The sequence below is a fragment of the Aphelocoma coerulescens genome, chromosome 2 (assembly GCF_041296385.1).
Source record: "Aphelocoma coerulescens isolate FSJ_1873_10779 chromosome 2, UR_Acoe_1.0, whole genome shotgun sequence".
Classification (NCBI taxonomy): Eukaryota; Metazoa; Chordata; class Aves; order Passeriformes; family Corvidae; genus Aphelocoma; species Aphelocoma coerulescens.
The window spans coordinates 117,589,277-117,605,655 of NC_091015.1; the positions used below are offsets into that span (position 1 = coordinate 117,589,277).

General features: G+C 35.5%; 1 protein-coding gene across 1 annotated transcript in view; it reads right to left on the reverse strand.

Moving 5' to 3' along the window:
* Window positions 1-16,379, reverse strand: part of SMCHD1 (structural maintenance of chromosomes flexible hinge domain containing 1) — a 69,880-nt gene that overhangs the window by 15,723 nt on the left and 37,778 nt on the right. The window contains exons 23-35 of the mRNA XM_069004557.1: window positions 15,410-15,549; window positions 14,295-14,429; window positions 13,252-13,479; window positions 12,443-12,591; window positions 11,620-11,708; window positions 10,380-10,498; window positions 9,573-9,740; window positions 8,426-8,551; window positions 6,428-6,507; window positions 4,834-4,991; window positions 2,979-3,094; window positions 2,466-2,527; window positions 355-442 (exon numbers count right to left, since the gene is read on the reverse strand). Coding sequence (XP_068860658.1) covers window positions 355-442; window positions 2,466-2,527; window positions 2,979-3,094; window positions 4,834-4,991; window positions 6,428-6,507; window positions 8,426-8,551; window positions 9,573-9,740; window positions 10,380-10,498; window positions 11,620-11,708; window positions 12,443-12,591; window positions 13,252-13,479; window positions 14,295-14,429; window positions 15,410-15,549 — 1,658 coding nt within the window. The remainder of the gene's footprint in view (window positions 1-354; window positions 443-2,465; window positions 2,528-2,978; window positions 3,095-4,833; window positions 4,992-6,427; window positions 6,508-8,425; window positions 8,552-9,572; window positions 9,741-10,379; window positions 10,499-11,619; window positions 11,709-12,442; window positions 12,592-13,251; window positions 13,480-14,294; window positions 14,430-15,409; window positions 15,550-16,379) is intronic.

Sequence of the window (16,379 nt, forward strand, 5' to 3'; positions counted from 1 at the left end):
AATTAACTGCAAATCACCTGCACACTTGGGTTGCTCAAAATACACTGAAACAAATACATTTGAAATTTTCAGACAGTCTTGAAATAAATCAGCACAATCATAAAGCAGTTCTGCTAGGTTGCAAATTATGCAGCTCTGTTAGGCCGTCAAATTGTTAGCTATAAAAGTTAATGAAAACTATTTTGATAATCAACAGTTTGAAATCAGTAACTATCAAAATTAAAATACAGTTTTTTGCAAAACTTGTGAGTGAAAGTATTTGCATTCTCAATCGACAAAGTATCATGACACTTCTCCCAGATGATTCTGTACTAACACGTTTTTGGCTACATGCAATTAATTAGAGATTCAAACCTGTTCACTGTTGAGCATATTTGTCTTATCCATTGCAAAGGTAAACTGGACAATGTAAGTGCCCACTCTCTCCGGAACCACTTTATCCCTAAAAAACCCAAAAATAAAACCCAAGCAAACATGAGTCAGTATCGAAGTCACAAGTACCTAAGTATGCAAGCAATTCAAACTCAGGGTAGTCCTCCAAACTACTTAGAAAGCCCTACTAAGGCATAATACTCCTCCTTCAGCAAGAAGGACATCAAAATTCCTCGAGAATTAGAATAAAGCTTTGGAAGCTTAAATGAGGCAAGTCTCCTTCAAGAGTTTGTCTCTTGTAGATGACAGGAAGTTTGTCATGGTCCTATTGCTCAGAAATCTGCAAGTCTACATCATTTCACTTCCTATTCAGAATTTTCATAAAGCTACTGGAACAAAACACAGACATGTTTAGATCTGGAACAACAATTTCTCTCCAAATTTAATAAAACTTGTGTAAAATCAGAGTAGCTAATTCCTTCCTTAGTCAGGCTGTACAAAGTTGGGTAATTTGGACCACTGGTCAAGGTTGAATATAGTAAGAGAAAAAGAGAGTTTTCATTCTACTTTACGGCATTCCAGAGTGTAGACTACTGGCAAAGAACCCCTACCATCCAAACACAAAGAAAAGCCCAGACACCTGAGGTTCTGCTGCTGTAACTTCACCCAGCAAGGAAGGCCACATTGGCATCCAGAGGACCTCTGCAGTGTTTAGCAAGGGATAGCAGTGGCTTACAAATTCTTAGAAACTTTTGAGGAGATGCAAACAGCCAAGATCCAGGTATTTCTCCAAAGACAACATATGGCACTCTTGAATTGATTAATGAGATTCTTTTTTTTAAACATACAGCATTTTAACTGTTTTGTCAGTGATATCAAGTAATTTGTTCCTTCTGATTTTGCTTGGGAAGGAGGAATACGCAAGATTCCTTGGAATGCTTAACTTGGAATAAACAAAATCCCAAAGCTTTACTATTTCCAGAACAGGCCAGGACTTTTCCTTTTTTATATTTCACATACAGAAGTAACAATTTTATCTCCTTCTCCTGCATTTTATCTAGCTTAAGATTGACAGTAGCATTTGCCTTGTCAGGATACATTAAAACACTAATTAGCAAATAATCAGCTGAGGATCTCACAGCTGGACAGACATAGGCTTTAGAAAAAAAAAGAAATGACACAGTTGCTATGGAAGTTGTTTAAAACTGCATAACAGCATCCATGTTACTGACTGGTGATAAATTGATGAAAACCATCTGAGAGCGTGCCAAGAACAGGGAAACCTGAGAGAAACCAGGTGGCAGACAGTGATGCCATAGACACTGGCAGCAACAAGTAAAACATACTTTTCTACAATGGCTGCTAATGGAGAGTGTCCACTCCCCTTTCAAATTTTTCAACACGGTTGGCAGTTTTAATTCTGGACATTTGTGGATAACTAGTAAACTACAGGTACCTATGTCAAGAAAAGCCCACTCCCAGGAGGCAAAAGCTTGAATCCACAGCCAGTACCATAACTAGCTAATCCCATAGACTGTCTACTAGAAATAGATGTAGAAAGAACGTGGCAGTCAGGCACCAGCTTACAATGAGCTCCAGTTCTGCCACCAGTCATCTAAGACACTATTTCTGAATAAGCAGCCCAAGGAATGATTACTAAACTGACAGGACCAAGGTCATTGCTCAGGACTGATGCACAGCTACAGAAGGTATTAAGTAAAGAGTTAAGTCTGCTTTGTCCAGCCTGCAATTCTACAGTAGTTGAAACATTATTGAAAAGAATTAAGGAATGTTACTATATAAGTGACAAAGTGATAATGTAGTTCCCTCACTGCTAGCATTTTTCAAAATGTATTCTAATATATTATCTTAGACTCTTCTCTACTCTCAGATTATAGAGATGTCAAAAGTATCTAGGAAAGAATTCAGCCTTCATCTTATTGCATCTTGCTAGTATCTTTCACCTTTTCTGTATCATAGTAATTCTATGACGGACTGTTATTAGCAAAACATGAAACTCTTCTTTCTATTTCAAAACTATGTATTTTGTATAGTAAGTTCCATCAGTAATTATAAAATAAATGGTATTATACCTGAAGTAGAAGAAGCCATCTTCCTTGTCATCCTTCACTTTACTACAGCTAAATGTTGTAACCTGTAAAGAAAGATGCAAAAAATTTAATGCGATATACTGAACGTACTTAACTTGTAATATGCTACCAAGACTTAATGATTTGCAGTACTGATAGCTCACAGTAAGTCAATGAGACTGCCTATATTCTACACATTAGTTTCATGTTCTAATTCTCACAGTCCTTTCAGTGTGGCTACTTCTAATACTCTCCCTGTTATGAGTTAGCTTCTGCAGAACAGCAACATTTTTGTCATTACTGTAGTATTGACGCTTGGCCAGTCTGACAACTTGTAAAAGGACAGACAGTGATAAACATATAGGGTTGATCTGCAATATTTGTTATTTAAAATGTAGAAGAACTATATGGATCTAAGTCAAATGAAGGAAAGGTTTTACAAATATATATTTTAAATATGTTTGCCCTGTGCTGGCATTTTGATACCCATTTTGAAAATGCATTTTGATGACTTACATCAATTGGTGCCCTAGCCCGGCTGTTCTGTGCTTCCCACATTTTCATAGAAATCCGTGCTGGATTAATATTTTTAATAATGGTGTCATCTTCAGAAAGAACACTAACCATAAAATCTGTAGGATCAAAGACAACATGTTTTGAACATTATTTTTATTCAGAATTAAAAAGCTCAAACGTCATGAATTTCTGTGTCTCCTTCACACTTAAGAGAAAAAAAATTACAACACAAGCATTCCAAAAAGAGCCAAAACCACTAAAAATTTCAAACCAGATATGAAAAACCTTCTCTCCTTATCCCTGTAACTAGACCAGGTAACAATCCTTAGGGAAAAACCAAACACCTACTTTATCCAGTGACAGCTTTAAAAAAACCCTAAAATTTCAAGTCTGCCTTTCTCAAATTCTTATCAAAACAGCACACCAGGCTGCCTCTTGCTCTCAGGAATGAATACCATTAGCTAGTTAAGTAGCTGATTCCTTCCTTCAAGGACGGGAAATCCAAATCTCCCTCTTCCTTCACAAGTGCTTTAGCCATTGAGCTATTGGATAAAAAGGCAGAGAAGCTGTAAAAAGACAGTACCAACACCACTACCATTTTCCCAAGGGATCAGACTATGAATCTGAAGCTGAGTTTGGCTACTTCTTACAGACTAGGATCACACAGTTGTATCTGTTAGAAATAGGCTACAGGGAGACATTTCACTCTGTTGACTGGTTCTGCAGTCAAAATACTTGCCATTTTATATCCCAATCTGAAAAATGTCACTTTTCCTGTATGTCCCACAGGAAGTGCAGTGGTCTGAATGGAATCCAAAATGGAAAATGGAATCCAAACTAGAACAAAGCTACCCTTCTAGTTCAAAATGTGAACAAAGCACTTTGACACTATGGTTACAGGTGGACTTCATGCACGTAAATGAACTTGCACTGCTCATGCAGGACTGAATTTTGCACTTTAAGGAAGGATTATGCTTTGATGTGCATGAAAAATTCAGGCATGACCCTCTCCAAGACTACAGTGCCTGCCCTCGGGTATACCTGAGATCACCAGTAAATTAAATAACTAGGATGTTAAAGTATTTCAATTTAATGTCATATATATTATATGTATTATATTGTCCTGAAGAAGCTGTTTAATTCTCTTCCTATCTCAAAACCTGGTTGATTTACACTACACACTACATTTGAAAAGGTCTGTTTGGCAGGGGGGTTGGAGGTAGATGGTCTTTACACTTCCCTTCCAACCCAAACCACTCTGTCATTCTATGATCTTCTAGGCAAAACTAAAATACCTTGTGAATTTAATCAAGGTCATAACACTGTATGGAGTATTTTAAAAAACAAAAACCTCTTGCCAAAAAAAATGTTGGCTGATCAAGTTCTGATGGCCAGGAAACAAACCCTTTTGTGAGGGAATACAGCGGGAGAAAAGAGTATTTTGTGCTGTCCTCCTGCTGATTACTTTTTGGTTTGTCTTGGCTCACAGTTGGCCTAGAATTACACAGCTACTTCCTTTGTTACTGTTCCACAGAAAGAGATGAGGGAAAACATACATGAACTAGCTCAGATCATATTTTATTAAGACAGAAAAGAGATTCTGTAGTTTTACCCTTTATAGATGGATAAAAGCAGTAGTTTGGAACAAATAAATAAGAGGTCTTTTGAAATGCTTTCCAAAGATGACCTAGATATCTCTTCTGTCCAAGTGTTACATCTCAGATATAGCTGTTACAAAGAACTGAGAAAACAGACCAGAAAAAGCAAAAAAATACAGTAGAATCACCAAAATAGTTTTTCACAGGTTTTTAAGGTTCTTGAGTGACTGGTTTCCACCAAAGATCCATATACTTACCAGGGAAGGTACCTCCTGCTGGGAAAGAAGGACTTTTGTCATATTTAACATTCAAGCAGACAGGTTTCTCAGGATCAGGCAGGACTTTTATTGTGATTACAAGACAATCTAATATGGTCTTGTTGTATGAGGCTTTAAGCTGTAAAATGTGCTCTCCCCTGCAATATACAGAAATCATAAAAACAGATGTAAAATCTCTTCTGAAAAGACAATTTTCAACAGGCTTCAAGTCTGAATAATGTACATGAAAGCATGCTAAACAATATCTAGTAATGTAGTAGTAAAGAGAAGAAAAAATTGAAGTGTTAAGACAATGTCAGACAAGTAATATCATGAGTCTAAGTTATTCTTAAGATATTAGCTTATTAAATTTAAATTTGTGGTAATATTTCATTAGTTTGATCATGTTTCATTGCCTGTAGGACACTAGCAACTAGAGCTTCAAGTAGCAGAAGACAGTAAAGCAGAAAGCAATTAAAATGCTGAGGAGCATTCTGCTTTGACAAAAGTTTCCGAAGAGTGAAGATGAGTACCATCCACATCTAGCAAAGTACACTGAAAGTATATAATGTCTTTGATGCTATCATATAACTCATTTTCTTTACAGTATTAAAAACTTGAAATTTAAGTTCTCAGACATAACTGGGAATATAGTGTTTAACTGCACAGAGGCTGTACTTCCCAGCCAGTTTTGATTATGCTGTTAAATAGTATGATGTCACACCTGTTTCTAACCTCCAGAAGTAAACTGATAACTAATATTCATCATGCTTCTACCAAGTCAAAGGCATTATATATACACTGAGCACCCTCAACAACATTAAAACAATTTTCTTCCAAATGCAGAAAAGTATTATGGGTCAAATCCTGCAGACTTGAGTGCAAAGAACAAGCACCTATTGCTAGTTTCAAAATAACCTAAAGCTAATCCAGTCTTGCTCAGAAAACTCAAGGGATACAGGGAGTGGGTTGCAAAACTGTGAATATGAGGAGGATACAGAAATGATAAATTTGAAAAGCCATATGGGACATAAGTGTGTAAGGGAAGCTATACATGAAGTGAGCATGAAGAAGCACAACATGAACAAGCAGGAGCCACAGGACACACATCTGCTGGAAATGAGACTTCAGCAGTTCAATTGCAAATAGGAAAAATGAAATGTATCTATTTAAAATTCCTTAGGACACTCTACCTAGTCCTTTAAAACAATGTCTTTCCTTTAAAACAAAGGAAAAGAAAGTGGGGTTTAAACACTCTCAGAATGTGTTCCTACTTTAAAAGCAACTGGCCACCTAAAGACTGTACATTTCAAATCTTTTAAGTGGTTTATAATACAACTTGGACTTGGCGCAGGTTGACAAGTATAAGCTGAGGTTTACCATCACCAGAAAAAAACAGGATTCAGAAAATTACAGCAGGAGCTTCTCAGTAGATCAAGAGAAGCAGCTACTGAATTTTATTTAGTTAAGCACTTAATTTTTTAGAACTTACTATCTGGCCATCCACCTGTATATAAATAATAAATGTTTGATCTTGGCTCTAGATTAATACTTGGTAGTACTTTATGAAATCCATCTGGTTTTCACTACTTACCTAGGTGCATGAATACTAAAAACTCCCAGGTTAGCCCTACCAGTGTCATCTGTTTTATGTTGCAAGTTTGAAGGAACAATCTGTCAAAAAAAAAAAAAAGTTATTCTTTCAATGATACAGAAATAGTATCACGTCTTAGAAAAAAATGTTCATCTCATTTGCCTGAATACTGTCTATTGATTTGAGCTGTAGCTGAAATTTTGCACTCTAAATTAGGGTAAGATATACTGTTATGAAGACAATATTAATGAAGAGGTTTCAAATTCTTTGCCAGTTTTCGAAAACAATCACTTCATCTGAACTAGGATATTTTTCTTCATGAATATGTTCAAATATTTTATAAATGCTATTTTTTAAATTGCTACTGACGGTATCATATCATCCATAGCAGATGTTAATCTGAGTGTATTTTCAGATCAAAAACCTTCTACAAACAATTTCATGCCTGTTACAGTGTTCTTCCAGTCCTCATTTAGTTTTGGACCAGTAAGATATAGGAGTACAGGAAACACATGCTGCAACTGCATAATATCAGGCTTTGGAAACTTAGAGGGTGGAATGTGAAATATAGAAAACACCTTATTTGAGAATTTCCGTTCCCAAAATCTTCCAATTTATTTTGGGAGACTGTGCATACAACCTATTGGAAATGCCAAGGCAGAGCATGCTGTAATAAACACTTTATAACAATGATTCACCTCGGCTTTCATAACCCAACACTTTCTCCTGGACACATCCATCTTAGATAAAGAACATATGGACTCTAGGACATGCTCCTGGTCCTCCCTGGAAGAAGGCATAAAATCTGAAAAGACATAGCATGCCACCACAGCATCGCTTTGATCAGGCAGCACAACCATGCAGAGTTACTGCCAAGGTTGTGTCTTCTCTCAAGAACAACATAACTAGAACCCACAGTGACCTTCAGCTCATAAAGGCAGTAGTTGGGGCAAATAAAATATCCCCAAACTGTGAGGCAGGTTTCTATGGCAAGAGAGTCAAAAAAGCCAGCAGAAAAATATTCAAAACATCAAAAAATCTACTTAAAAATATCCAATTAAAAAAAAGTAATAATAGCATAGTTAAATTGGGCAAAAGCTAAGGTTGTGGCACAGCTCTGGAGGAGTGAGCAAAAGAAGGTTCATGGCTGCTGCATATTGTGAAAAAACTGAGGAACACAAATACATAGCAAGCAGGAACAAAAAGGGAACAGAACCAGCCCTGAATGAAAAAATGTTATGTCCAGAAGTGGATGAATCTATCCTGTGTTGATAATATATATATTCAATATAACAGCCTCTGTACTGACAGGTAGGAATGTTTGACAGCTTGACTTTCCACTTTTTGTTCAAAAACAAGGACAAACATTTTAATGAATGAAGTATTCTCTCAAAGTCCTTCCTTTGTACAGACCAACGTAAAAACCATCTGACACTCATACCTCACTTATGGAAAGGACAGTAACCACTTAAATTTGGCCTAGATTTGCATCCTCACTGTTTTAATTTCATTTATTCTGACAATGCTTTTCACAGGATACTCAAGTAGGGCCCAAACCTGCTGACCAGCTTTACATACAGACCAGCAAGTCAAAATTCAGGAATCAAAATCAAAGAACCACCAGATAGAAGTTATTTGGTTGCTATTTGAGACTATCATTGTAATTACTATCATTCAGTAAATTACCTCTTATAACATGTGGGGATGGGATGGTGTGATGTGCATGCAAAATTTGGAAGAAGATTCTGCAGAAGATCTGGAATGTATTCAAATTACACGTGGACACTGTCCTATAGGAATTCTGTTATATTTGTGGTTGTTGTCCTGGGACCTATTTATGTTATTTGTTGCCACTATTCTTATATTAGATTAATCATTCTTTTATGGTCTTACAATGTTTTATTAACTTTTCCAAAAATGTCCTGAAAATGAAGATAATGTAGACACGACAACAAAACTTGTGTTAAACAAAGTTCACCTAATGAGGTCTATGCTTACCTTTAAGTTGTTACTCTTTGTAAGGCTGATTTTGACATTAGGCTCAGGAGTTGGATTTCCCCACTGATCACACAACTGAACAATAAGGGGCCTCTGCAATTCTCTACCATTAATCACTGCAACAGGCTGGAAGAGATACAAATGCATGATACTATTCAATTCTAGATATCTTGGCCATTTACAGCAGTTCAGGAATCCCCAGAGCAACAGTATCCACCTTTCCCATACTATTTGGCTCCCACAACAGCTAGACCATGATCAAATGGTATGCTGGTATGTATTTTTAGAGTTTATTTATATTCACTTGTTAGAATAAAATGCACTACTTGAATTGAATGGCATGGGTTACTCACATTGACATGCCTAAAGGAAGGATATGATTCTGAAGGGGCTTATCACTGCCCTTGTAAGAAGAGCTATGGCCCAAAAATTTTATTTTCTGATATACTTAAACAGCTGTCTAGAGAAAAAAAATAAGTTATGCAACTCCCTGAACCTTTTGTTTTATTTTCTTCAGTAACTTTCCCAAAACACCAATCTTGATTCCTGTCCTCTACTCAGAGATACGATTTTCTTTTTTCTGCTTTCAATTTTCTGTTCTGGTTTCTGCAGCAAGTTAAGCACTATTATTTGAATAGCCAAAGTAAACACTGAAAAGTAATTTTAAAAACCCAAGGCAAATAGATATACAGCACCAAATTTCTCCAGCCATTTCTTTTAAGTCCTATACTCCATTCTCTTTAAGTGTTTACTTTCTGACAGTAAACACTTGTAAACTGAAGTAAATTTGGGACTGCCATCTGGCATCCTGAACATCAAAAAACCCCAGTAAGAGATGGAGAGATGAGCTGCCAGCCATTACTACCAGTAAGGACTGTATCTTTGGAAAACAGCAGTGAAAGACAGGTGTCAGGATCCAGCCCACAGTAAAATTACTACACAAAAGTTACACTATCTGTAGAAAGGCAAATGGGGCAGAATAAACAGTTTACAATATTTAAGGTTGTAAACACATATGAGTTAGATTATTCCAAAATAAGTTTGCTTTTAAAAATCTAATGCAGTTAGCTATTTCCTGAAAAAGGGAATTAAAATACCTGACTAGAGACCATGTTGCTTTTTTTCAAACCAAAACTGTTGAACTTACCTTTTCTAACTCTGGCCAATCCACAAACTGCAATTTAGCAGGGGATCCTGCTACTAAATTCACTCTGATAAAGTCAGAAAATTCACGCCAAGCGAAGCACAATTCTTTGCTTCCAAGTAAACAGGGTTTATATCTAATACCTTTTACTTTCATTGTTTGAGTACTTTCCTATTGAGAAATAAAGAGAAGATTTTACCAAGAACAAATAAAGTAAAATTTATTAATATTTTTAAAATATAGCATTTAGTATTTATGCTCTCTGAACACTATTTGGTGTTTTTACTGTGAGACAGTGGACTAAAAATTAAACGACAAGTTCTATTCCTTCTGTTAAATTCAAATGAGCTTCATGAGTAAGAAGTGACCCATTTCAAACTCAAGAATTTCTCAGAAACCTGTTTTTCAGGTTATACCCAGCATATTTGAAAAGGTATAGACACTAGTCCATTCTACAAGGTTCTTCAAAGGATCTTAACATCAACTGTACCAACATAAATACAAAGAAAAGACTTTTTAAAAGCAAGATAGAAGAAAACATATAGAACAATGAACTAGAAACAAAGCAAACCTGACTCAAGCAGGAAGTGAACTGGCCTTCACATTGTGTAACTGCAGCAATGATAAGGTTTTTAACAGATGCTGCTGTGTTCCTTAGAACAGGATCATGCAATTTTAATGCTTTAAGTGACCAACTAGTGTGTAATTTGACTAATTTCCACAATTTTGGTTCAATTCTGTGTAACAGAATTAAGACAATTACGACACAAATGCCACAAAGAAATAAACTATATGACATCTTATAAATACCTGCCAAGTTACTTTCAAATTTGATTTATCAAGTCCAGGCCCAGAAACTCCTAGGGAATTTACACATGCAGATGTCACTGTCTGAACCTGATTTCCAAACTGATCTGTAATCATTACATCTGTTAAAAAAGACAATGATAATTAAAATGATTATTAGGATGATTACCTCAGCAGCTGCTTTAATGAAACATACAACACATGGAATATAAATGTATACAACACAGACACAATATAGAGAAAATTTACATAACTATCACTAAATCACAGAGAGGCTGAGGTTGGGAGGCATCTCTGGATGTCACCTGGTTCAAACCCCCTGCTCTAGTAGGGTGACCTTGACCCAGCTGCAGACAGGCAGCTTCAGGGTATCCCCCAAGGAGGGGGACTCCACAAACTCTGGGCAATCTGTGCCAGTGCTTGGTCACCCTCACAGTGAAAAAAGTGTTTCCTGATGTTCAGGGGGAACATTCTGTGTTTCAGTTGGTATCCATTGCCTCTATTTACTGTCTCTGAACACACATAGGAAAAGCCTGGCTCCAACTTCTTTACATTCTCTTCAGGTTTTTATATACATTGATAAAAACTCCCAACCTTGTGGGTATAAACCAAATGTATCTATATCCCATATTTGTGCTTCCCACTTTTTTGAATAAAAAGATTTTTTCTTACCCAAAAGTTAAAAAAAAATCTTAAAACTGAAAGCTGTTTTTCAACCTCTTAGTTTGTTCCATGCGCTTTCTTCAGTCACACACAAGTTTTTAATGTCCCAAAATACTGTAAGAATTTTTAATTTTTCACTATGTCATGTGGCAACTGCACACAGAAACCAAAGGAGAATGAGAAGACTGATGCCTAACATGCCTTCCTCTTAGGTTAAAGCAACTATTAAAATGTGTCACTTTGAAGTCCATGCCTTAGCAATAGTCTGAATGCTCTTATGGCCTTTCAGACTTCAGAATACATGAACTAAACAAAAATTTATTTGAATTCATTTGAACTCAGAGCGATGAATGACCCAATGTACAAAGTACAAGACAAATCTTATCAGAGAGTAACTCCAGAATTGCAAAATGGCAATTCAGAAGTCTGATCATCTTTCTGTGAATGACAATGTAAACCTGTATTTTATATTAAAGTAGTTGAAGGTAATTTACTCTTGATGACATTGGTAAATATAGAAGTCTTAAACTGACAAGAAAAAGAAATATACTGTAGAAGAAAATGAAGAATATGCACTCACCAATTTCACTCTGCAGTTCTTCACCCATCTGCAGTGTGTTTGATCCTTTTAGTTTACATTTAATGTGTTTGGGTTCATCAGGAACTGGTCTGAGTTGGCACATGAAAACTGACTTATTTCTCTCATCAAGGTAAACATAACATAATAGCAGGCATGGCAAATATCTTAAAGAATCTTAATGCTTGGTCATGTAATATATTTTATTTTCCTACTGCAGATCTGTGAAATGACTAATTGCTGCAAATTTACCCTGGCATCAGAGTGCTGTGAATTAATTAGTTCATTTCAACCTATTAAAAACACATGAAATACACTAAAGTAATTTAGAATCAGATTCATCTTAATAAATTTAATAAAAATACAAGTCTTAATAAGAGTGATAAACAGGTAATTTCAAAGTTCAATTTACAGCCTGTCAGTTTTGACTGAGAAACCAGATGAGAACGAACTTTGCAGTGACATTTTTCTCCTCAGTCACCAGTTGCCTAACTCTTCAGTAAAACTAGTTATTCTGTAAGCTGATGTTTACTTCAAGTTTACAAAAACAGCAATAATCTTCTTCATTGTATGTATACTTACACCAGTGATTACAGAGCTGTATGCAAACATATCACGATGGAGTCTTTCACATAAGTAATGTTCTCATGTAATAAATTTACACAAACTCTCCCCACCTCCCAAGCTTACATTCTCCTGTTAATTTGCCAACCACTTTCATTATTTCAGCTTCTGTAGAAAGACTTCTGTTTTACCCCGAAGTAATGAGATCTCCAATTCTATGCCAATAACATAATTAATAACAAAATATTTCAAATGAACAAACCTGACTGTGAATGCACTCTCCAAAGACACGTGCTCATCAAGGTAAGTAATTAGACAGTAACGTACATCTTTTACTGAGGTCGGTACTTTTACATCAGGTAATAATCCCTGCATCAACAGCTCTCTGTCAATTTTGGGTGTCCAGTTAACCTAAAATTATCATTTTATAAATTAATCAAAAGCTGAATTATAAATGATTAGCTACATGATACATCTTATAGCCATTTAAAATATGCTCATGTAACATACAGGCAATAGCAGCTTTCAATGGAAAGCCTGTGCATTTCCCAGCACTAACCAATGCTACCTGCTGAAATACAGCCAACTATTTGAAAAAAAACCCCAAGCACATCAAAACATACATTAGGTTTCCCTCACTGAACTTAAGTTAGGAAAAATACAAGTGTGATATATTTGGTGAATCTCTGTTTGTCTTAGGCTCCACATAAGTACACAGACAGGGATAAGACAGGCAAGCAAGCCTTCATGAGGAACATGCCTACTCAGAGCTCCTAAATACAGGGAAGGCCACAGATCTGAGGAATCGTAACCACATCGTAATTATTTTATGTGTTTAGCAGAAGCACTGGAAATACTAACCTGCTTTTCATAATACTACCCTGAAGCATAACTTAATATTTAATGAATAAAAATATTTAAAAAATTAATTAAGAGAAGAGTTAAGTTTCCATGTTTATTAGTACAGTTTTGAGGAATATTATTTCATAGCCTGACATTTATGGATTTTTAAGGGTATCAGCTTTGTGTCGCTCCCCCACATTATGCTGCTGTTTACTCCAAAGTACTTGCCTTGATTTTTTCTGCAGCAGCTGCAGTTATGGGTATTTCCCTTTCTGCTTCATCATACATCTGAAATATAAGTTTGTTCATGACATGGCCAGCAACACAAGTGATTTCATCCTGATGTTTAATCTGAAGAGCTTTTTGTCCGTTCATACTTAAGACCTGTAGTCTTGCAACATGACTGCTAGGAAGAAGCTTTATGATCTTTTCCACTGGTGGCACATCTTTGCAATTCTATACATAGGTGAAAAGAAAAGACATATAATTAAGGTACTAAATTTAGACATGCATACACATAACTCCATAATAGCCTACAGCTCTACTCAGAATTACCAGGTATGACCAGGTGTCCAAACATGAAATCAGCTTGACTTTCAAAAGTAAATCAAAAAGATATGCCAGTACACTTACAACTTTAAAGAGATACTAGAATTGATAGTAGCTATTTAGATTTTTTTCTATTCCAGAAGTAGTAGGTTATAAAATTTACAAAATACTTTCTAAGAGTAACCCTAAGTATCCTTTCATATAATTCACCTTGCCATATTAGTACTTATTTGCACATTTTTCCAGGGTAAAACACACACAGGTCTTATTTTCTCCAGCAGTGTGACTCTCCTGACTACCAGGGAACTGGAATGTTCAATAGTATTTAAAAAAATTCATACTTCATGAGCTTTGAAACTGAAATGCTACAAAAAACTATTGATTGCCATACCGATTCTTACACTAAATGTTTATGCAATGAGGGCAATTTGCCAAAACAATCCAGGAATTAAAAAGGAGAAGAAAAATCCCAGGAAACATGAATATTTCTGAAACACCTCAGGGATTTAAGAAATAGAGTAAGAGGTGAAGAAAAATGGAAAAAACTCTTTGCCTTATGATTTTCTAGAGATGAAAAAATGTAGCCATCTGATTTTGAGGTTTATGATACTTAAACCAGTAACTTTTGGGGGGCTAAGCTTATTCATAACGAATGCTAGCAAGACAGGACAATAAACTGCTTTCAATCTTTTGTTCATCCAAACATTCCAAACAATACTCACAAGTACTTCAATCCTTGCTTTCAGTATCTGGTCTTTCTTGATATTCTGTACATGTATAACTGGACCAGTTAAAATGTTTGTTCCTCCATTACTGCAGTCCACAGAATACACAGGAAGGTCTGAAGCACCTAAAAACTGTTTAAAATGTAAGATTAAACAGCAAATTTCTTTTACAGAACTACCATGATTATTTCAGAAATGATTATTTGCACAAGTCCAAACATATATATAATTATATACAGAAAAAATTAATATGTTTCAGTTTTCCAACAACTGTAAAAATCAACACCTGTATTTTTCTGCAGGTGGTAAGAGATGTGTGGGAGAAAGGAGTAAGTTACAGAAATAAAACATACTATCTATTAGCTTGCTTTATTTACACACATTAATTAGACTCTTCTGCCATTATGCAATAAATTCAATTAACTTGTGAAGTAAACTTCCTTTTCATTAATTTACTAAACATCACACATTACAGAAATTTAAACACCAAGTTTAACACATCATCATATCACTGCAGACCCAGTCTACATGAAGAGAGAGTACACAAAGTACAAATGGAATGCAGACTTTTGCAGCAGGAAAACATTTTTACATATCCTTGCTGGATTTCACTAGAAACGGAAAAGTCACTTTCTTGAGTCAAAAAAGAGGGCCAAAAGGGGAAGTTTTTTTACTTCCTAAAGTCGGAGCAAGATACACATTCCCTTCTGAGCTTATATTAGTGCTTATGATAATAGTCTAATATTATTTTCAGGCACTAGACTCGAATTTTCAACTTAAAAAATATAAAAAGCTGTATGAAGTTATTTTTCTGAATAAATTTTAGCATTGTATATGACAAATACGGCGTAGAATACCTTAAAATTGAACCAAAATACCCTCACATAATTTTCTCTTCCATTTCTAAGGCCAGGTTCCACTGATTCTTAAACTTACTGAATGGCTCATAATAGATGAGAGGTAAGAGAGTCACAGTTATGGATAGCAAGCTGTAGAAACTTCAAAAGCATTGCTAAAGATACTAAATTCTACAGATTCCAAACAAGATTCTTTCCAGCCCTTTAACAAGCATGAATCAAAATCCTTATGGCACTCAATGAAATGCAGTTTACCTTACAATGAACAATCAACTCTGGCTGTGCTGTTATATTTCCTGATTCATCCAGCACTTCAACCTGAAAGGGAAAAGCTGTACCATTTTCAATCTTCAGAATTTCTGAATCTGGTTTTACTTTCAACTGACGAGGAGGGCCTGTAAAAAAATGCACAATTGCAGAACAATAGTTATATTTTAGATAACTTGTGAGACATTGAATTTCAATTTTTGCTGTCTCAAAGAGTTTTCAAAGCCAAGCTACCAAGATGTTTGTGGTAACAAATAATTCAAACAATTCAGGTATATTGGTTTGTACTGAAATGTTTCTGTCCTTCAATACATATCATCTGCCAATGTTTTGAATTAATTTAGTAGAGAACAGTTAGACAAACATGGGGGGACTCCATCATTCTGATGAAATTCAGAATGTACGAGGTGTAAACACATGATATAGTTCTGTTTACATATTACATGGATTCACATTCATCAAAAAGAAACTTGGAACTTTCTTCTGACATGTTAAACGCAAAAATATTAATATTGAGATATCCAATTAATTGCCAAAGCTATCACAGCTACAATCTGCACGCAAAGAAATGCAAAAGAAAATTTTGTTGTCATTAGTTGGATAATGAAGTGAAGCTATTCAAGTGAGTCTATCCCCTGGAACACATAATGATTTTATGAGTTTTTAAAAAGAGATTAAGTAATAGATTACTATTAAAAGACAGGCTCTGAAGGAACAAAGATGGCAATTTTTCAGAAGCATCCTTTATGCATGATTTATTAAAACTTCTATTTCAAACTCACTGGTTGAAGAACGAGACTGAAATAGCTTTTATAATTACTTTGTCAAAAAAGAGCTTTCAAGGCCAATACCTCAAGTGAGAAGAAAGAGGTAGTGAAGGATCTTTACATTGTCAAAATCACTATGAAGGATGAAGCTGCCTTCAGACCAAGGTAAATATCAGTAACACACAACACAG